The sequence below is a fragment of the Oryza sativa genome, chromosome 2, assembly GCF_034140825.1.
Source record: "Oryza sativa Japonica Group chromosome 2, ASM3414082v1".
NCBI classification, from domain to species: Eukaryota; Viridiplantae; Streptophyta; class Magnoliopsida; order Poales; family Poaceae; genus Oryza; species Oryza sativa.
The window spans coordinates 21,915,500-21,936,541 of record NC_089036.1 but is presented as its reverse complement, the minus strand read 5'-3'; the positions used below and the strand labels follow the sequence as shown (position 1 = coordinate 21,936,541).

The 21,042-nt window shown below is 44.1% G+C and overlaps 4 protein-coding genes and 1 non-coding gene across 5 annotated transcripts; 2 read left to right on the top strand and 3 right to left on the bottom strand.

The window, feature by feature from the left end:
• Positions 1 to 529: 529 nt before the first annotated feature.
• LOC4329701 (probable nucleoside diphosphate kinase 5) lies at positions 530 to 3,135 on the bottom strand. The gene is made up of 5 exons (XM_015768252.3): positions 2,984 to 3,135; positions 2,320 to 2,544; positions 1,351 to 1,458; positions 1,021 to 1,130; positions 530 to 946 (listed from the first exon to the last, which is right to left on the bottom strand). Exons 1-5 carry the CDS (start codon positions 3,058 to 3,060, stop codon positions 921 to 923), a joined length of 546 nt encoding a protein of 181 aa, XP_015623738.1. The 5' UTR covers positions 3,061 to 3,135; the 3' UTR covers positions 530 to 920.
• A 1,722-nt stretch (positions 3,136 to 4,857) lies between these two features.
• LOC4329700 (trihelix transcription factor ENAP1) lies at positions 4,858 to 6,593 on the top strand. The gene has a single exon (XM_015767594.3). The coding sequence runs from the start codon at positions 4,996 to 4,998 to the stop codon at positions 6,253 to 6,255; it is 1,260 nt and encodes a 419-aa protein (XP_015623080.1). The 5' UTR covers positions 4,858 to 4,995; the 3' UTR covers positions 6,256 to 6,593.
• Positions 6,594 to 8,629: 2,036 nt separating this feature from the next.
• Positions 8,630 to 8,702, bottom strand: TRNAA-CGC (transfer RNA alanine (anticodon CGC)). Its single transcript has one exon. It is a non-coding gene; the product is annotated as a tRNA-Ala (tRNA).
• Positions 8,703 to 15,572: 6,870 nt separating this feature from the next.
• On the top strand, positions 15,573 to 20,017 carry LOC4329698 (bHLH transcription factor RHL1). The gene is made up of 9 exons (XM_015768345.3): positions 15,573 to 15,813; positions 16,950 to 17,606; positions 18,045 to 18,140; positions 18,367 to 18,456; positions 18,569 to 18,736; positions 18,857 to 18,922; positions 19,031 to 19,096; positions 19,197 to 19,265; positions 19,393 to 20,017. Exons 2-9 carry the CDS (start codon positions 16,971 to 16,973, stop codon positions 19,774 to 19,776), a joined length of 1,575 nt encoding a protein of 524 aa, XP_015623831.1. The 5' UTR covers positions 15,573 to 15,813; positions 16,950 to 16,970; the 3' UTR covers positions 19,777 to 20,017.
• A 319-nt stretch (positions 20,018 to 20,336) lies between these two features.
• On the bottom strand, positions 20,337 to 21,015 carry LOC9267147 (protein SENESCENCE-ASSOCIATED GENE 21, mitochondrial). The gene is made up of 2 exons (XM_015769582.3): positions 20,880 to 21,015; positions 20,337 to 20,756 (listed from the first exon to the last, which is right to left on the bottom strand). The coding sequence occupies exons 1-2, from the start codon at positions 20,921 to 20,923 to the stop codon at positions 20,525 to 20,527; spliced, it is 276 nt and encodes a 91-aa protein (XP_015625068.1). The 5' UTR covers positions 20,924 to 21,015; the 3' UTR covers positions 20,337 to 20,524.
• Between the last annotated feature and the right edge of the window lie 27 nt (positions 21,016 to 21,042).

The window sequence follows — 21,042 nt, the reverse complement described above, 5'->3', positions numbered from 1 at the left end:
AAATTTAGCTTTTTCTTTGGCTTATTAGGCCATCCAATGGGAGCCCTAGTTTTTTTCGTTTTTTGTGCATAAATCTGAACGACTTTAGTCAGATGCAGGGCTAGGGATATTATTAAATTTCTTTGCCATATTGAATTGCTAGTGACGATCATATTTGTATGCTAAAATCATCTGGAGGGCGGCAAATGTTGCTTGTTCAAATCTTCAGACATGCAGCAACCAAAGTTGCAAGGCTAGTGTCAAGTGCTTACCTAGTTATTTCAGCAAAGTGAAGCTATTAGCATGAGAAGCGCAGAGCAACGAATATATCTGTCAACTTTCATTTTTCATTCAGGATTCAAGATTCAACAAAGGAGTGTAATTGCAAAGCAGAGAGAAGAAACTCAATTCTGCTGTTAGTTTTGTCCATGATTTACAAGAAACAAAACTCACGTGAAATCTCCCCGGTTCAGAACTTCAGATAGGTCATAGCCTCATAGGGGCTCTCTGGATTCTGAAATTACTGTTCAGAATTTTATTTTAGGGTCAATGATCAGCAAAATTTTAGATCACTATCATTGCTAACGATCAGAAACAGGGGTAGTTCGTGATGGCTAACGATTTCTTTGAAATGAACAGCACAGGCTAGGCTAAATATACGAGGCTTACAGAAGATTGGATGCACAAGTTTGCACCAGTACAAAAACGATTACATTTGGATGAGTGCTTCAGTGGTGTTTCTGGCATGCACCGTCCTGGTCTTTACCATACACAATCTAAAGTTAATTTCCTTGAACTCCATCTCATCTGATGTTCAGATATTTCCATTGGATCCAAATCCCATCGTCCAACCAGGTGTTAGGCACTGTATGGAACAAATAAACTGCAAAATTATCTGCCTTACGACATGTCGCATATACACCTGTCTATCCTCTACAGGACTACAGCTCATCATGTTCCACAGTATCTGCATTATCACAGAACAGGGTTAGAAAATTTGGTGGCTCTTCAAAATTTATGGAACAAGATGAAGAAACCAACCAGATCTAACATCTCCAAAGAAAAATGAAATTTCTCTGGCTGCAGATTGTGGTGAATCTGAACCATGCACACAGTTTTTCTCTGAGTCCACTCCACACATTGCTCTAATGCTGAAATGGAAGGAAGCATAACTCTTGTGACTAGAGTGAAAATACAGTAGCAAAACCAAGAAAACATAATCAGGCCCAAACAGAGTATTGTCACGGAGATTGTCACAAGTATGTGGGTGTTGACAAAGTGCAGTAAGTTTCTTGGGGAACAAGCTCATAGCTGTTTCCCATGTGGTATCGGAGTAACCAATGATCATACAGAAATGATATTGTTCTTTACCTATTAGGATTAGAAATTTTAGCCTTTCTTGCATCAGTTGGCCCAATCAAAACTCGCCAGTGTGAGATGGCATCGGGCCTTTCCAGAATCATAACGAGAACTGGACCACTAAAGAACAACATAAACAAGCATGTCAAAACTGTTCAGTATCATTGAGGCAGATCAGGATAAAGGAGTCCAATCCATATTAAAAAAAAAAGAAGAATGAAGATTGATATATTCAGCAAACAAAAAAAAAAATGTTCAGCCATGTTTGCCAATCCTTTAGAGAACTTGTTAAATTAGCATTCTAAATTGTTCAGTAAAACTAAATTTGTTGGGGCTTTCTGCAGCAAAAAATTGCCACCTGAAAGAAAAAACTGCATTGCATTCGCAAATAGGAAAACCAGCTTACTGTGTTTGTATTCCCAGAAGTTGCTAACATTTTGAAGATTCCCAATGAACTGATTTAGCTCAAGAACATGCATTGGGAGGAGTACATCTTAGTACCATGACCTAAGAGGTACCATAAACTGATTTTAGGATAAATTATACAATATTCAGTGGGGTTCTTGATTACGGAGGAATAAATTTCTACATCTGCACTTGCGTTCTCACTGTCTACAACGTATGTGTCTAGTACTAGCTTTCTACCTGTCAAGCAGCTTAGAATTTCTGAATGTCCGGATATAGATTCATGTATCGAATAGTTGTCTAAACATGATATCTAGCTGCCCTAACAGCCAAATTTCAAAAATGATAAACTCCTAATAATTTGAAAATATGGTACCACACATGCTCCTTCCTCTGCCCACAAATTCAAATCTCATACTTAGCGAGCTAAATAGTTTCTTAAAAAAAAGTATCACATGTCATGCATTCCATACTTTTCATGTTGATATGGCCTCACTGTCGAAACGATTCACTATAGCCTGTGACTGTGAGGACTTAAGCAAGGAACAAAATACACAAGTCTTTCGACAAAGGTACCTTGTCATATACTTCACCAGACTGTCAAAGAAGCTTCTCCCAGAATGCTCCGCATAGAAGAGTGATGCCCTCTCCGCATCCAGCTGAACCACTGCCTCTTTGACGATATCAAATCCAGACTCCAAGATGACCTCCTTGATTCTCTCCGTGTAATTACCAGATAGACCGTCCGGTTTGATCATCGCCAGCGTCCTCTCCCTCTCGATAGCTACGCAGCTCCAGCATCTGCCCAAAATCAAACGCCAAAACAACATTGTACATCAAAATGTCACATGAGAAGACCTTAACATTGTACAGCCACTTCTTCAGCTGAATGCACCACCAAAAAACAAAGCATCCCTGAACAAAGACGTTTCATTTCATCTCAATCACGCTTAGTTAAAATTACCCATGTTTACAAACTACAGTCGCTGTATGTATCCAAGGGATCCTAATTAAGCGAGAGAGCGATCCAGAGTGGGTTGATGATGTGAGCAGGGGGGATTAGGACGAAATCTTGCTCAGATCTGTCGAAGCAGGCGTCAATAACACACCAAATCTAGCATTTCTACGGCCAACGCATGCTAAGACGCTATAAACCCAAGACACCTAGGCACCGAGGTTCAGTACGGTACAGTACAGCACAGCAGCTATAAACCAAGAGCGGTGAGAGCTTGGGGCTTACCCGTGGAGGAAGAGGAAGAGGAGGGGCAGCAAGCAGACGGAGAGACAGGGCGCCGCCGGCGAGGTGGCGCCGCCCATCTCCGGCGAGGCGGAAGCGCCGGAGAGAGGAGGGAGGGAGCTTAGCGGTGGGTCTCCCGTGTTCCTTGTGCTGATGCACGAGTGTTAATTCGCTTTTGGTTTTATCGCGGTTATCACGGAGCAGGTTTCACTTACCGCGGTACCTGGGAAATTTGGACAAAATTGGCATTCTATTTTCATCGAAACTTTGCCAAAAATACCACTTCGTATTTATAACATTAACATTTAGGAGTTAATTTCACTTTGGGCCATGTTTTATGGTTAAAGGTTCACTTTAGACTACTTTTTATCTAATCTTTTCACTTTGGATCGGATTAGGTAACTTTATCTTTATTGTACAATAAACCACCCCAAACCACATTTTCAATTCTTCGATGACTTTGATGAAGTTGTTAACGACGTGCCAGCAAACTTTTGTACCTATATGCATGCCATACATTTGTCAAAAGAAACGCTAGACATCACTAGCGAAAAGAATTAGGGTGGTCCATTATACAACAAAGGTAAAGTTACCTAGTCCAAAGTGAAAGGATTGTGTACAGGGTGGTCCAAAGTGAAACTTTGGTAATAAAATATGGCACAAAGTGCAATTCACTCATTTAGAGTTAATTAGAATGCCACTCTCAACTACGGACTTCGTCCAAATGCCACTATCTTCTATTTTTGAAAAATAAATAGGAATTGTTTTTGTCCCTTTGCTTCTATTTTTGCTTGTATTGGTGCCGTTCATCGTCGACGCGCTCACGGCTGAGGGCTCCAAGGTCCCCTACCGTTGCGTGCTCCTAACGGGAGCCTCCATTGATATTGTTGTCGCAGCAATGTACTGGATGGAGTCGCTACGCGTACCTCACGAAGTGTGTGCTCGCCGTCACCTAGGCCGTCGCGGCATCTGTGGTCATGCGGTCATGCCACACGTGTCTTCCCTTTCCCGTCACTGGCTGCTACCCCCGTCCGTCGCCAGATGCCCTAGAGAGAAGAGAAAATTGGACAACTGACATTGTTGGATATAGCAGTGAAACAATGACAAGCCGCCCAACAACGATGACGATGCCTCTGTCTGGCGGCGAGCGCGCGCGAAGAGGAAGGAGGTGAGGAGGTTGATAGCGAGCACGCGGAGAAAGGGAGATGTGGTGCGGGAGCAAGCCAGGGCTCCGAGTCCAGCTCCATGGTGCCGGGCCTCGCCTCCACCTCCGCGGCTACCGCCACGGCTCCTAGCCCCCACCTCTGCCTCTGCCTCCGAGCCCAACGCTGTGGCGCCCACTTCGCCGGCGGCGGCGACACAGCGCTCGCCCTCACCTTCTGTCGCATCGCAGCCGCTGCCGCTTCATCGCCCGCCGCCTCCTCCTCTCCTGCCTCGCCGACTGGCTTGCCAGAGAAGAGAAGAGAAGAGAGAGAGAGGAGGATGAAGGGAGTGGAGGGGGAAGAGTGAGGGTGCTGATGTGGCATGCTAACATGTGGGTTCTACACTGACTCAGCAGCCACGTAGAATGAAATTAGGGTCAAAACCATTGAAGGATCTAGAGTAAACGGTTTTTATAAGTTGAGGGATGTCATATATCTGGTTTGTGGCTGAGGGACGATTCTGTGACTCGGTGACAAGTAGAGGGACCTTGGGTGTACTTTTTCCCCAAAAAAATATCACCGGTCCATCCCTGCAAAAAAAAACTCGGCGCACCCACGCAAGCGGGCCGGAGATTAACGGGCCTCCCGGACAGGCCCCTCCCCCATTAATTCCGTCCGGCCCAACACAGCCCGCCGTCTCCGTTGCAGTCCCGTCCCCTCGCCGCCGGACGCGACGGCGGCCACCACAGCATTTTTGATTTCCGGATTCCTCCCCTTCTCCGTTCCGTCCATCCATCCATCCCGGAAATATCCCCAAACCCTCGCCTCCCCCTCCCCCCCGCCGCCGCCGGCGCGGCCGCCAGATCTGCGGCCATGGACGACGACGGCGGCGCGTCCCCGTCGTCCTCGCTCTCCCCGTCCCGCTCCCCGTCCCCACTCCCCGTTGCCGACCCCGTCACCGTCGCCGCGGCGCCCCCGGGCCACCTCGCCCTCGCCATCCCCATCCCCAAGCCCGGCTCCTCCTCTGGAGGTGGGGGAGGGGGAGGGGGAAGGGAGGACGCCTGGAGCGACGGCGCCACCTCCACGCTGATCGACGCCTGGGGGGAGCGGTTCGTCGCGCTGGGGCGCGGCAGCCTCCGCCACCCGCAGTGGCAGGAGGTCGCCGAGGTCGTCTCCTCCCGCGACGGCTACTCCAAGCAGCCCAAGTCCGACGTCCAGTGCAAGAACCGCATCGACACGCTCAAGAAGAAGTACAAGGTCGAGAAGGCCAAGCCGGACTCCTCCTGGCCCTACTTCCACCGCCTCGACACCCTCCTCGCCCCCGTGCACAAGCCCGCGGGCGCCTACCCCGCCGCCGCCGCCGCCGGGGCCGCGGGCGCGGGCAATTCCGGCTCCAACTCCGCCGCCGCCGCTACCGCCGCCCGGAGCACCGCGCCCATGGCGCCGCGCGTCAACTTCCCGCAGCGCACGCGCACGCAGTTCCTCCCCTCTTCCGGGGTGAAGCGGAGGATGCCGTCGCCTCCCCAGGTATCAGCGTCGTCGGAGTCGTCCGACGGGTTCCCGCCGGAGCCACCTATGGCGGCCGCGAATGGCAAGAGGCGGCGCGAGGTGGAGGAGGAGGTGAACGGTGCGGACAGCGGCCACCGCACGCAGGGCCTGCGCGAGCTGGCGCAGGCGATCCGCCGGTTCGGCGAGGTGTATGAGCGCGTGGAGTTGGCGAAGCGGGAGCAGGAGCTCCGGATGGAGCGCGACCGCCTAGAGGCCGCCCGCGAGCTGGAGGACCAGCGCGTCCAGTTCTTTCTCAAGATGCAGATGGAGCTCTCCAAGGCCAACAATGCTGGCGCCTCTGCTGCCGCTGCCGCAGTGGGTGCCGTTGCCACCGCCATTGCTGCTGCCGATGGCAATGGCACGAGGAGAACCGCTATGGCCACTGATGTCGGTACCAGCAGCAATCACCATGTTCGGTACCGCTTCCAGGACAGCAGGCACTGCCATGCTGCCCCGCAGCAGCCACAACACCAGTACAACGAGAACAATGCCGCCGAAGCCGCCAGAGGTACCGGGAATGGTAGCGATACCGACAACAAAGAAGACGAGGATGAGGCAGAGGACGAGGAGGACGAGAGCCAGTAATGGCACCCGGTTTACATCTTGAAAGATTCAAGAATTCGATTTGTATGATTGTATCAGTTAATTGGCATTGCCCTGGTGGTTAGAATTACCTCCCATTTAGGCTGTTCTGGGAGCAACAAATGACATCTGAGTACTAGTTAGCGTCGGTATTAGCAACAAGGGGTAGCATAGTTATATGGTTATGTGCCTGTGCCTGTGGGTGTTGTGTAACTTGTAGCTGCTTGTTCATGCTTGTGATGCTGTGGTCTGAGCTATGATGCAACTGCCATGTCCTGGCGAATACTGCATCGATTGTAACCTGATTGTTATGTGACAAAATGTTAGCCTTATTCTGTGTCTGTTCTTGGAAATCAGGAGCATTGTCCTGAACCTTGATAGTGTGGAGACGTGCCCCATCAGTGTTCGATTTTTCGCTTGCTGAGTAATTCAGAGTAGCTTCTGTTATGACTTATGGTTCCTGAATTGTACCTTGCCGTTAACTTGGCATGGTGAATTGGTGGAATTTTGTTACGACTTATATGAATCCCGAATTGTACCTTACTGTTAACTTGTCATGGTGGAATTTGAGCTGGTTATGTTGCCTGTGCTCTCTTCACAGGGTAAGCTTTCTGCAGAAATGTGCAAGATTCCTTCAGACTTCGAGCAGCTGAGCCTGACAGAACAATTGTGGGCACCCAAGTATGCTTTACAGGCGTCATGGAATGGATGTAGTGTAAAGCATGTAACACTTGAGATGCTTATGCTGGGATAAACCAGTAGATCCAGATGCTAATCTAATCCTCGCGCACTTGATGCAGATCGTGCTGGTGACCTGGTTACGACAACAGACGAGATCAGAAGGGCAAGTGATGCTTTTGTTGTCGCCATGGCGAATGGCGAGCCTGTGGTAGGAGCAGCATATGCGATCTAGCAGCAGACTCAGAAAGGTGTATGCAACCGTTTGTGCTATGAACGAAGAGAGAGAGAGAGAGAATGCAGATTTGCAGTCAAATGGTAGTTTAGATTAATGCAAGTAACAGCCAAAGTTGGTATCATTGTATGCAAGTTTGATTGAAAAAGCAAATAACAGAGAATACCACATCACCTTTCTTTGTCCATTCTATTCCGATATATGAAAAAGAGTGACCTAAACATAATAAGGAATATGAGCATCATTTAAGTATAACTAGCATGATGGCCCGCGCAGATTGCGCGGCTAGCATCATTATATTTTCTCTCATATAATAGCATATATATTTTCTCATTATATTATTAAAATATATTACAATGACAACATAATTTTAAATTTTACAATAACTTTACAAAACTACTAATGTGTAATATTCATATTGTATTTTATATACGTGTTAGTTATTAATTATTTTTAATATCAAATTTTAGTTATTTGTAAATTATATATATTTCTATATGGACTCTAGACTTGTCTTTTAATATTTCTTTTTTTAATTCTGATTTTTTATTATTTCTAATTGTATTTCTATGTGGACTCTAAACTCATCTTTCAATATTCTTTAATTTTTAATTTCAAATTTCAGTTACTTCTAAATTGTATTCCTATATTGACTTTAAACTCTTCTTCCCATGTTTTTTTAATTTCAAATTTTAGTTATTTGTAAATTGTATTTTTATACGGACTCTAAACACTACCTTTTATTTTATTATGTTTATTCTGAATTTTACTTAGTTTTAAATTCCTATATGGACTCTATACTCTACTTCTAATATTTCTTATTTTTTAATTACGAATTTTTATTTTCTTTTCTTAATTGTATTTCTATATGGACTCTATACTCTACTTCTAATATTCCTTATTTTTTAATTCCGAATTTCAACTATTTCTAAATTGTATTTATATATGGACTCTAGTCTCCTCTTCTAATATTCCTTATTTTTAAATTCTGAATTTCAGCTATTTCTAAATTGTATTTATATATGGACTCTAGTCTCCTCTTCTAATATTCCTTATTTTTAAATTCTGAATTTCAGCTATTTCTAAATTGTATTTCTATATAGACTCTAGTCTCCTCTTCTAATATTCCTTATTTTTTAATTTCGAATTTCAGCTATTTCTAAATTGTATTTCTATATGGACTCTGTTTTTTCTTTTTCTCCGATTAATGTGAGAATTTCTCGGCCATGAGAGCGAACGTAGATGCTCCTTTTTCTATTCCTATTAATGATATAATAGATAGATTTGACCTAGCTTGCATGCATGTATTTCTAATAACCTTTTATATTGGCATAGTACAAAAACATTATGAGTGTAACTTTAATAATGACGTAGTACCAAAACATTATGAATGTGTGCATCATGTAAGTGTAAAAAACAGCTAGTAAATATGATTAAAAGTCGGAATGAAAGTGGGGAAAAAAATGGAGACGCGGGGAATCGAACCCCGTGCCTCTCGCATGCGAAGCGAGCGCTCTACCATATGAGCTACGTCCCCATCGATTGAAATCATCTATGAGAAACTATAAAGTGCTTCATCCGTTTCGTATTATGTTAGTTTGATCAAATTCATAAAAAAAATTAGCAATATAAAAATACCAAATTAGTTTTATCAAATCTAACATTGCATATATTTTGATAATATGTTTGTTTTGTGTTGAAAATCCTAATATATACTTCCTCTATTTTTTAATAGATGACGTCGTTGACTTTTTCTTTCATGCTTGACCATTCGTCTTATTCAAAAATTTTATACAAATGTATAAGATATAAATCACATTTAAAGTACTATGAATGATAAAACAACTCATAAAATAAATTATAATTACGTAAATTTTTTGAATAAGACGAATAGTCAAACATGTGAGAAAAAGTCAACGGTGTCATTTATAAAAAACGGAGGTAGCATATTTTTTATAAATTTGATCAAATCTAAAGAAGTTGGACTGAGAAAAGGTCCAACGACTTACAATATGAAATAGAGGGAGTTCATATGCCATTTGATCCGGAGGGGTATGATCCTAGTAATGGTACTGATCCTGGTAATTGTTGAGTTGTGATCCAAATTCATTTGCACTTAATAAAGGCCAGCTTCTGCCATAGTGGAGCAGAGGCCCGTCGCCGGTAGGCTTGGGCGAGAGCACGTGGATGATCAGGAAACTGAAATTGTTGATAATGATGTTCATGATACAGTTCAACACTCACCTCCTGTTTTGCAGCCACAAGATGAACCTATTGCACATCACATAACAAAGAGGAGTCGTGGAGCTCCTGTCCGTCTTATTGAGGAATATGATATGGTTTATTATGCTTTTAGTTGTGCCGAACAAGTGGAGAATACTCTTGAGCCGGCTACATACACTGAAGCTGGTGTTTCTGGTGATCGTGAGAAGTGGATCTCAGCTATGCAGGAGGAGATGCAGTCTCTTGAGAAGAATGGCACATGGGAGCTTGTGCACTTGCCAAAATAGAAGAAGCATGTCCGTTGTAAATGGATCTTCAAAAGAAATGAGGGTTTATCTCTAAGCGAGCATCCAAGGTTTAAGGCAAGGTTAGTAGCAAAAGGTTTCAGCCAAATTGCTGGTGTTGATTATAATGATGTGTTCTCTCCAGTTGTAAAGCATAGTTCAATTCGCACATTTTTCAGTATTGTTGCTATGCATGATCTTGAGCTAGAGCCGTTAGATGTTAAGATAATATTTTTACATGGAGAGCTTGAAGAGGAGATATACATGGACCAGTCAGAAGGGTTCATAGTACCTGGTAAGGAGGATTATGTTTGCAAGTTGAAAGGATCCTTATATGGTTTGAAACAGTCTCCTCGTCAATGGTATAAAAAGTTTGATTCATTTATATTGTCACATGGCTTTAAGAGGTCTGAATTTGATAGCTGTGTGTATATATTAAATTTGTTAATGGATCACCTATATACTTGCTGTTATATGTTGATGATATGCTGATTGTTGCCAAGAGCTAGGAAGAAATCACTACATTGAAGAAACAGTTGAGCAGTGAGTTTGATATGAAGGATCTTGGTGCTGCTAAGAAAATTCTAGGAATGGAAATTACTAGAGACAAAAATTCAGGTTTGTTATTTCTTAGTCAACAAAGTTACATTAAAAAGGTTTTTCAGCATTTTAACATGCATGATGCAAAGCCTGTTAGTACTCCTATTGCACCTTATTTTAAATTATCAGCTTTGCAATGTGCTAGTACTGATGAGGATGTAGAATACATATCTAGAGTTCTATATTCTAGTGTTGTTGGTTCTTTGATGTATGCCATGGTTTGCTCCCGTCGGATTTATCTCATGCTATGAGTTTGGTTAGTAGATACATGGCTAATCCTGGTAAAGAAGACTGGAAAGCTGTTCAGTGGATTTTCAGGTACCTCAGAGGCACAGCTGATGCTTGCTTGAAGTTTGACAGGACTAATAAGGGGCTTGTTGGATATGTGGATTCAGATTTTGCTGCTGATTTGGATAAGAGAAGGTCACTCACAGGTTATGTGTTTACTATTGGTAGTTGTGCTGTAAGTTGGAAGGCAACATTGCAGCATATTGTTGCCCAGTCTACCACTGAAATAAAATACATGGCTATTGCTGAAGCATATAAAGAATCCATTTAGCTGAAAGGATTGTTTACTGAGCTTTGTGGAGTTGATTCTTGCATTAACTTGTTTTGTAACAGTTAAAGTGCCATATACCTCACTAAAGATCATATGTTTCATGAGAGGATAAAGCACATTGATATCAAGTACCATTATGTTCGTGATGTAGTCGCGCAAGGTAAGCTAAAGGTATGAAGATAAGCACTCATGATAATCCTGCTGATATGATGACAAAGTCTGTTCCTGTTGCTAAGTTTGAACTTTGCTCAAGCTAGTTGGTATAGTGGTTTTACCCAAGAGGCTGTTTGGCGCCGAAAATGTTTTTTTTTTGTCTTTGTTGTGTTCAGGGTGAAGGATTGATTCATGCTACAAGAAGGAATTTGTCTCAAGGTGGAGTTTGTTGAGTTGTGATCCAAATTCATTTGCACTTAATAAAGGCCAGCTTCTGTCGTAGTGGAGCGGAGGCTGAAGCTGACCCATTGGGTTGTGTACCTGGGGACGCCCGGGGGTGTACCTTTTAGGGTTCCACTATACACACACCTTTTGTAAGCCGTCGTGCGGCGTTGTAACCTCATCCCGATATAGTGAAGATATTTTACTGGCTGGCACCAGTGGTATTTTCTCTCCTGCTTTGAGAGGGTTTTCCACATTAAATCTCGTGTCTTCTGTGATTGATCTATTGTTTTTTATCGTTTGTTTGCCTATTATTTCTTAACAGTAATACACTGCTAGAGTAATAAAAGTCTTGTCTAGGTGCATCTTTCTGCCAATCCTAACCGAGATTAGTCAGATTTTTGTGATCTGAAAATGGTCACACATCCAAGTCAAGCTTTCGCAGAAATAACTACTGTTTCAATATAACTACTTGCTCTGTTCTTTTTTTACATGAGCGGTCCGCGGACCACAGGAGTTTCGAGGTCAGTTCTTCTTTTCGATTCTATAGAACAACAGTACAAAACTACTAATGGTGCTAAACTCTACATTTAACCACCTGTTAATTCAGATACCAATAATCTTCTCTATCATATTTCCCTTTCTTCCACATGTTTCTACGTAATACTAACATCACACTATTATCCATCGTCTAAGGAGACCATCTTCACATATCTTCTAGCTCCTTTCTGTCCAAGAGTTCATATCAGAGATTGTTTGACTTATCAGCGGAATAAGCAAAACGGTATATTTACAAATAAAAAGCAATTTGTGAATAAAACTTTTATGTATTTGTTCTTAGCGATGTAAAAACAAAGGCTGAAAAATAAACTTCGATAAAAAAAACCTTAAAATTTACTTCAAATTTAAGGTTAAAAATTTAAATTTTGACTGATAAATATAAGCATAAGCGAAAAGATAAATCCATTACTCTAGAGTTTAAATATGGACATACATGCAGATTCAAACCTAAAAGTGAGTTTTTTTTATACGGAGGGAATGGTTCGCAGTTGAGGGTGTGTAAATGGTATATGCATGATGTCAAAGCTAATATGCACTCTTAAAAACTCAGGTAAAATTCATCACGAGAAATATAAGGTAATATCAACCTGAGAAGTGAATTTGTTAATAAAAAAGCCAAAAACGAAGTATTAGACTCAAATATATATATATACACGTGTAATATATCAATCTTTTTCATTTCTTTTTCCTAATCACATCACATGACTTGAACACCAAAGAATTAACCCCCGTGTCCGGCCGGCCATGGAGGAAGACTGCAAGTGCATTGACCGGGCAAAGGTGGCCCAGCCACACGCCATCATTACCAACGGTTACCATGCAGGGGCAGTTTGGTCATTCGCCGCGCACGCCGCGCCTTCTCCGGACTCCGGAGCACACAAGAAAAAAGAATCTACCCTTCAGAATAAAATCGTTTTCGGGATCGGCAGCCGCGCTCTAGTTATCGTTATCTTTTCCTTCGTTAAACTATTAAAACATGTACAATAGTAGATTATTAGCTGGTTATAAATATATTTTAATATAATAAAAGATAAGAGAGAAGAGCAGCGGACTATAGATTTATAGCCAGCTGTAACACAGACTTCAAGACACAATATGTGTATGACAGATATGACCATATACTAATAGTATAGTAAGCAAATATTGTATAAATTGACTATTAAATTGGCTATAGATGAATTAAAGCTAGTAATTGCCTACACTATTAAACTTGCTCTTAACCCGACGAATCTGCCCTACTGCCGTACTAGCTAATTGCAATCGGATTTACGTTAATCCAACTTTCGGCTAAACCTAATTAAAACCGCATGCGCGGATAGAGTTAGGCGACGCTGATGCTGCTAATCTCAGAACTGGAAAAAAGGTTAAAGTGGTTATGTCTTATGTGTGACGTCGCTGTCTGGAGTTCTTGTGAACCTTTTCTTTGTGAATCCCTGCTGTCCAGATGTGAGAGAATCAAACGATCACCAGCTTATCGAATCGCCCGTATAGAATCGGTATACATCTCTCCTTTTTAGCGGTAGCTATGCGTGTAATAAAAAAAAAGATCTCCCAGAAATGGACCTATTGGGAACGAAAACAAAATGTTACAGTAGTTCAGTGTAATTGGCTAAAGTAATACTCCATCTGTCCCGGGTTATAGGACATACTTGTTATTTAACTAGATAGTTTTTAACTAATAATACCTTTTAAGACTAATCTATACATGTAGTCACCATATTTAAAAGATAAAAACTTTTAAAATAATTCATAATAAAAAATTCTAAAGTTTGACCTCACCCTTATCTAAAACGACAAGTAGTATCAGCTCGAAGGGAGTAGTACGGTTTAGCGTTTATTGTGGCTAAGTTAATCGATAGGATTAGGGGTGGATAGCGAACCGGCTCGGCTCGGCTCGATCTAGCTCGTTAGGATAACGAGCTGGCTCGGCTTGACTCATTATCCTAATGAGCTAGAAACCCAGCTCGGCTCGGCTCGTTTGAAAGCTCGAGCTAGCTCGTTAGGCTCGCGAGCCAAACCAACAAGATAGCAAGGGTGACAGTGGTCTCGAGCCTGTGACGCCTTCTTGCAGCTGGCGCTGGTTGGGGAAGTGCGGCGGCGGCCCTAGCGGCTGGCGGCACCGAGCCACGGCACATCGGGGAAGTGCGGCGGCAGTGACGGCAATGGCCCTAGCGGCTGGCGACGCCGAGCCACTGCACGTGGCTGGGGAAGTGCGGCGGCGACGGCGGCGGCCCTAGCGACTGGCGGCGGCGCACTGCGGATGCGGAACAACGGAAGGGCATGGTGAAGGGGATCGAGGATTGGACGATTCGCTAGAGACAGAGAGAAATGCGGTGCGCCTAGGGTTTTGTTGTTCAGCTGTTGTTTTGGGCTGGGCCCTTGCTGTTGTCTATTGCAGTCCTGACTCGTTAAGACTCGCTCGTGAGTCATCTCGAGCTGGCTCGTTATCTCTAACGAGATAAAATGCTAGCTTGGCTCGTTAGGAAATCAAACGAGCCGAGCCGAGCTCGTCACGAGGCGAGCGAGCTAATGAGCCACGAGCTTACTGTCCACCATCCACTCCTAGATAGGATAAATATGTGACGCATAAAAAGGCAAAGAAAAGGAAAAAAGAGAAGCAGATCGGGTGGTATCACCTGATCGCTTGGTTGCTTCCTCTTGGTCCGGATGAGTATATAATCACCACCAACTCACCAAGGCCGCCCAGCGGGACACTTAACTACTTGTTATCTCTGTTTCTCAATGACGTATGGGTCCAGATGATAAATTATTACTAATTGTTATATTAACTCTGTTTTTTAATAGATGACACCGTTAACATTTTGCCACACGTTTGACCATTTGTCTTATTGAAAAAACTACGTAATTATAATTTATTTTGTTGTGAGTTGTTTTATCACTCAAATTACTTTAAGCATGATTTACTCAATCAGTCCCAGAATATAAGGATTTTTAAGGTTTAACTAGGGTATTAAGAAAGTATATAAAAATAAATGGGAGAATGTTGTGATAGGTTGAGAAGAAAATGTTGGTGAATAAGTTTTATATTTTGGGATAAACCTTATGAGCTAGAAGTTGTTATATTTTAGGATGGAGGGAGTATATTTTATACATTTACATAAAATTTTTAAATAAGATGAATAACCAAACATATGTTTAGAAGGGTACGACAGTCATTTATTAAAAAAAGACAAGTAAAGGGATAAATAGTTAAAGAGTGAAGTGCATGGGCGGTCATTAAATTTATAGGGATGTGTCATCTAAATCCCTAAACTCTTAAAATACATATACAAATCCTAGAACTTGTCATAGTGTGTTATCTAGGTCCCAAATCACCACAGTCCTTTCAGAATCCTACGTGGTGCTGATGTGGCATGCCACACGGACATTTAAAAAATTTCCTTTTCTTTTTTCCCCTCCTTTTCTTCTCCTTCTTCTCCAAGCAGAAGAAAGGAAGAAAAAAAAAAGGACACGCCACGTTCACGTGGCATGCCACATCAGCATCACGTAAGATACTAAAGGAGCTATATCAATTTGAGACCTAAATGATACACTTAGATGAGTTCTGAGTTCTGAATCTGTATTTTAATTGTTTAGAAATCTAGGTGACATAACTCTACGAGTTTAAAAGACCGCCATCAATAGTTAAATTTTCGCCGGCTGGGGAGCTTTGCCCCTGCGCACACTTGTCACGCTCACGCACTGAACAAGCGAAGCAGCCACACCCACCCACGCACGCACAAACAGACGCAGACAGACACACACGGTCATCACACACGCGCGCAGCTACAAAAACGCACCAACCGCAACCGGCGAGCGCGCGACGCGAGTCGAGAGACGGGAGAGCAGTGCAGTGCAGTGCAGTGCCGCCTCGTCTTCCTTCCCTCCCTCCTCATACTCTCTCTCCTCCCGGTCTTCTCCTCCCCCGCCCAAAGCGGAGCGCGGCGGTTATATATATATATATATATACAGCACTTCCTCCTCCTTCCTCGCCGCACGTCGCCCTCCGACTTCGCCTCGTCAGCCGTCGTCACCGCCCCCACCCGGTGAGCTCCATCGCCAATCTCATCCTCTCTCTCTCTCTCTCTGCTTCCAGTTCCTTCATTCTGTGTGCCTAATTGGGTGGCCGGATCCATGCGGAATTCCGAGCTCACTCGGTGTGCTGCTGTTCTTGCATGTATCGGTGTTTGGGGATTGATCTGGGTGCGGGAGCTGTAGGGGAGTGAATTGCGTTTTTCGGCAGTTTCTTTTCTTCTTTTTGGGGGAGTCCTTACTGGTAGGATTGATTAGCTCGTGTTATTTCGGTGAAAATGTTTTTTTTCCCTTTTTCAAGGATATTCAGAATTAGTCCGTTCTTGTTCCTGATGAACATACGGCCGTTTTAGTTACAATGCTGTTGATCCCAATTGGAACGGGGAGATTAGTCAAATCTATCTGGCCTCGCTTGGATTAGAGGTGTAGATTTCATAATCAGTTTTGGCCTGGTCTCTTTTATTGCTCTGAATTTTTTTCAGGTTCAGACCAACAAAAAAAAAAGGCATTGCATTATGGTTGCAGTGTTGTGTACTGCCTCTTTGACTTGTTTTGGATTGATGCATTTCTTTATATCAGATGCAAATTAACGGTCGAGTTAGACAATTTTTTTATAGTAAGGAGTTCTTGGAGATTCTTCTCCTTCCAGGGCCATGATACTAATACAGTAGTAGTATCTTCCATATGACTGCAATTTGTCAGACCAGATTACCCGGAGAAAGAAAAAAAAACAAAGATGTAGTTCTGTCTGAGTAGAACAACTTGCTCAACACTCTCTTAAACTTGATCACCTGTCTGACCATGAATGAGGCCATGCATAATGATCTATACTTAGGAGTACCACATGGATAAATTATTTATTGCTTCTAGCAATCATTTTCTTTTTTAAAAAAACGTTGTTCTATGGATCTCAAATTCAATTGTAGTCAACCATGATCCATCCATTTTTAGGCATCTTGAAATGACCTTCTTCTTTGTGTTCTTCCTCTAGTCACTGAAAGGAGTTTTTTTTTAATATATATATATATATATATATATATATATATATATATATATATATATATATATATATATATATATATATATATATATATATATATATATATATATATATATATATATATAATTTTTTCGTTCTTGTTTTGTTCAGTGGATTGCACCGGAGATCGGAATGGGCGGCTTCGCCTACCCCTTCACGCCGTCGCCGGCGTGGTCGCGGGACGCCGTGTTCGCTGGCTCGCCGTGGGCCGCAGGCGGCGTCTCCTCCCTCGCCGACGCTTTGGTGAGCTACGGTGCCGTCGACGACGAGGAGGCCGCGTTCCTCGGCAAGACCGCCGCGTCGTCTCCCAGTACGGCGAGGCTGCACGAGCAGCAGCAGCTGCTGCTGGAGGCTGAGCTGCTGCGCCACGGCGACGGCCTCGGCTTCGCCGCGATGGACGACGACGGCGGCGCCGCGATGCTCGGCGCGCTGGAGCCGTGCGCCATGCCGCTCACCGACAGCGGCGGCCCCCCGGTCATCTGCAGCAGCAGCTCCAACGACAGCAGCGGGAGCGAGCACTCCGCCGCCATGCCTGCAGGAGGCGGCTTCCTCGTCGGAGAGCAGCAGCAGCACGTGCCGCCGGCGGCCTACGCCGCGGGAGGTGTACTCCCGTCCATGGCCGCGGGAGAAGAAACGCCGCAGAGCTTCGGCTTTGGCAGCCTCTTCAATGGCGATCTCCTGCAGGAGGCGACCGTGAGCAAGTATCATCATCATCAGCAGCAGCAGCAGCTGGGCGTTGTGCCTTCGTCGCAGCCGCATCATCTGAATGTGAGTAACAAGAACCCTGAATTGAATCTGACATTTACCATGTAAAAGCATCATTCATCGCCAGTGGTAACATTTTAGGGCTTGTTTAGTTGGCAAAAATTTTTGCCCATGCATATCACATCGGATATACGGATACACATTTGAAGTATTAAACGTAGTCTAATAACGAAACAAATTACAAATTCCGCGAGGAAACTTTTCCCGTAAGACGAATTTATTAAGCCTAATTAATCCGTCATTAGCAAATGTTTACTGTAGCACCACATTGTCAAATCATGGTGCAATTAGGCTTAAAAGATTAGTCTAGCAATTTCTGTAATTGGTTTTGTTTTTTTAGTCTACATTTAATACTTCATGTATGTGTCCAAACATTCGATGTGACAGCGTGAAAAATTTTGTTTGAGAACTAAACATGCCCTTAATGTCTTGGAATTGCAGGATGACATCGATTTCAACACTGGAAAATTGATGTCTTTTGCTTCTGGACAGCAGCACGTTACCCCCAGCATTGACAGCCTGCAGATCGACCAGAAGGTGAGGATGAGCTCAATAAAATGTTTTGTCTTTTTTGTTTTATGCGACATGCTTGACCTCAATTCTTCTAAGTAGATCTGCATGTTAAGTCAATATATAGTGCCGATTTATCGCTATCTAAATAAAGCAGCACAGCACGGTACAGTATTAGTTAGCTAAAGGCTGAGATAGAATCGGACCCTGATACTTCAGTTTACCTAACAACCTGAGCTGCAATTTTTTTCAGGAATTCAGCAGTGGCCTGCACCACCTCAATCTCTCCTCGCTGATTTCTGGACCACTCGCATCATTCAATGCAACACAGAGCCATAGACAGGTTCTTGTCCTTCCTTGTCCATCTTGATTTGCCAATCTTTTAGTAAATCAGTCGAATTCCTCTGCAATATCTGATGTCCTGAAAACCTGAGCAAGAACTGTTGTGCATACAGCCTGCTGAAGCTTGCGGTGGCAAAAATGGCGGCGCCGCTCCATTTGTGAACCTATCTGAGGTGCTACCAAAGGGCAATGGGAGTGGTAGTGCTGGGAATGGAGCACCCAAGCCTCGTGTCAGGGCTCGCCGAGGCCAGGCCACCGATCCCCACAGCATCGCAGAGAGGGTGAGTGGGTTCATGTGATTCTTGTTCTGCTTGAATTCCAGTGGTTAGTTCAGCTAGAAGAACTGTAGAACAACGGATTACAGCAGACTGTTTGACTCTGTGGTGATCTCCTGTTTGTAGCTCCGGAGGGAGAAGATCTCTGACAGGATGAAGGATTTACAGGAGCTTGTCCCAAACTCAAACAAGGTAGTCTACTTACTGCCATGCTTCTTTATTACCAGATAATGCTAGATTAGTAGTACCTCGTTGAGATGCTTGTGATCTGAGATGACAATTTGTTTTTCTGTTGTGCAGACTAACAAGGCATCCATGCTCGATGAGATCATCGACTATGTGAAATTTCTCCAATTACAAGTCAAGGTTTGCGTGCCACCACAACCGCTCGTTTTCACAGCTATGTTTGTTTCAATTGACAAGCTATTTTCTGCTTCTGTACTAATGCCATTGCTGTCCTTTGAAGGTCCTTAGCATGAGCAGGCTTGGAGCGGCCGAAGCCGTTGTCCCTCTTCTGACAGAAACACAAACCGAGGTAAACCAACAAAATCAATTCACAATAACATTCTAACTTGTTTACCACTGCTGATGCAATCAGGTCAAAGAACAGGAAGCGGTTAATCCTGTTAATCACAATGCACTCACTGAAACTGTTGATGCAGAGCCCCGGGTTTCTCCTGTCCCCAAGATCATCATCAGGAGAAAGGCAGGCAGGAGCAGGAGCAGTAACAGGAGGGCTCCCCGGCGATCAGCCGGAGCTCCTGGACGGCGGCGCCATGTTCGAGCAGGAGGTGGTGAAGCTGATGGAGGACAACATGACGACGGCGATGCAGTACCTGCAGAGCAAGGGGCTCTGCCTCATGCCGGTGGCGCTGGCGTCGGCGATATCGGCACAGAAGGGGACGTCCTCGGCCGCCGTCCGACCGGAGAAGAAGAAGAACGGTGATGGCGATGGCGGCGGCGACGAGGAGGACGTGAAGGGAGAGTTTGACGCACCGAGGAGGCCTCCTGTCGGCCGGCCGAAGGAGATGAGGTCCAGAGTCTAAGCTAGAACCTCTGCTTTGTTCAGGAGAGATGGAGCTTAATTTAGATCCTAACACTTTGCTACTTATATGTTTATTATTATGAAATTTTAATTGCAAGTTGCAACTGGTGATCTCGAACTACATTTTGCCGGTGATTAGAAAATTGTTATATGGAGGTTAGTTATTAAATCATATATAATTATATTTTGTATTGTTGCGGTCCTTGCGGACAATGCCATTCAGTACCTTGATATTTGATCTATATAGTTCACAAATTTTTGTAAATTATGTCTTTACTCATGCTGGTTATGATTTGTTCCGAGTTTGGTGAGACATATTGGATGAAGTGCCAAAATTATATATATTTATGAAATCTTCGTGACCAACCATCATGATTCTTTTGTGCAGTACTCCATTTGTTCCTATTATAAGATGTTTCGGCCTTTCCATCTTTTGTCTAACATTCATATGAATTTGGGTATGTATATATGAAACATAAATACATGGACGGTCAAATGTTTAACGCTACGTTTCACAATTTTCACGCAGTTGAACTCAATTTCAGGAAGACGGCATGGTTGTAGCTAGTAAACTGAACTCGAACTCAATTTCATATCAACTTTGAGGCACAACACAAGGCATAATCGTATCAACTATCAAAAGAATAGTGTGATCCGTTTCAAACGATGTTCAGATCGCTCGAATTTTGGCAGGATTGGTTCCTTCATGGATCGAGAAATTACTCGAATTACGATCAGAGATTGGTTGCCTAGTTCTTCCTCGACAGCAGCCGCGCCCGGAGCTCGGCGGCGTCGACGTCGCCGAAGCGATTCTCGGGGACCCAGCAGCCGGTCTTGGGATCCCTCATCCAGAAGATCTCCTTCGACGCCGCCGCCGCCGCCGCACCGCCGGCGCCACCCTCCGCCGCCGAGATCCTCGCCGCCATCGAGGAGCCGCGCTGCTGCAACTCTGCCGCCGCCGCCGCCGCGTAGCCCCGGCGGCTGCAACACACAATAACAGATCACGTCATCAGTGACCTCGCAGAATGCCTTCCAGAATCCAAGAAACCAAGCAAGAACGAACGATCCAAGAACCCATCCAAGATCATATACCCAGTTACCCACCCGAGCGAGAGCAGTTGTCCGGCGGCGACGGCGGAACGCGGCATTGCGCTGCTCCTCTTCTGTGTCGGAGAGAGAGCGAGAGAGAGACGCGGCGGCGAGAGGTGTCAGGAGAAGAGTGGTTGTCTCTGCCTCCGGCGCGGCGCGGCGCGAGGTGCAGGTCCAA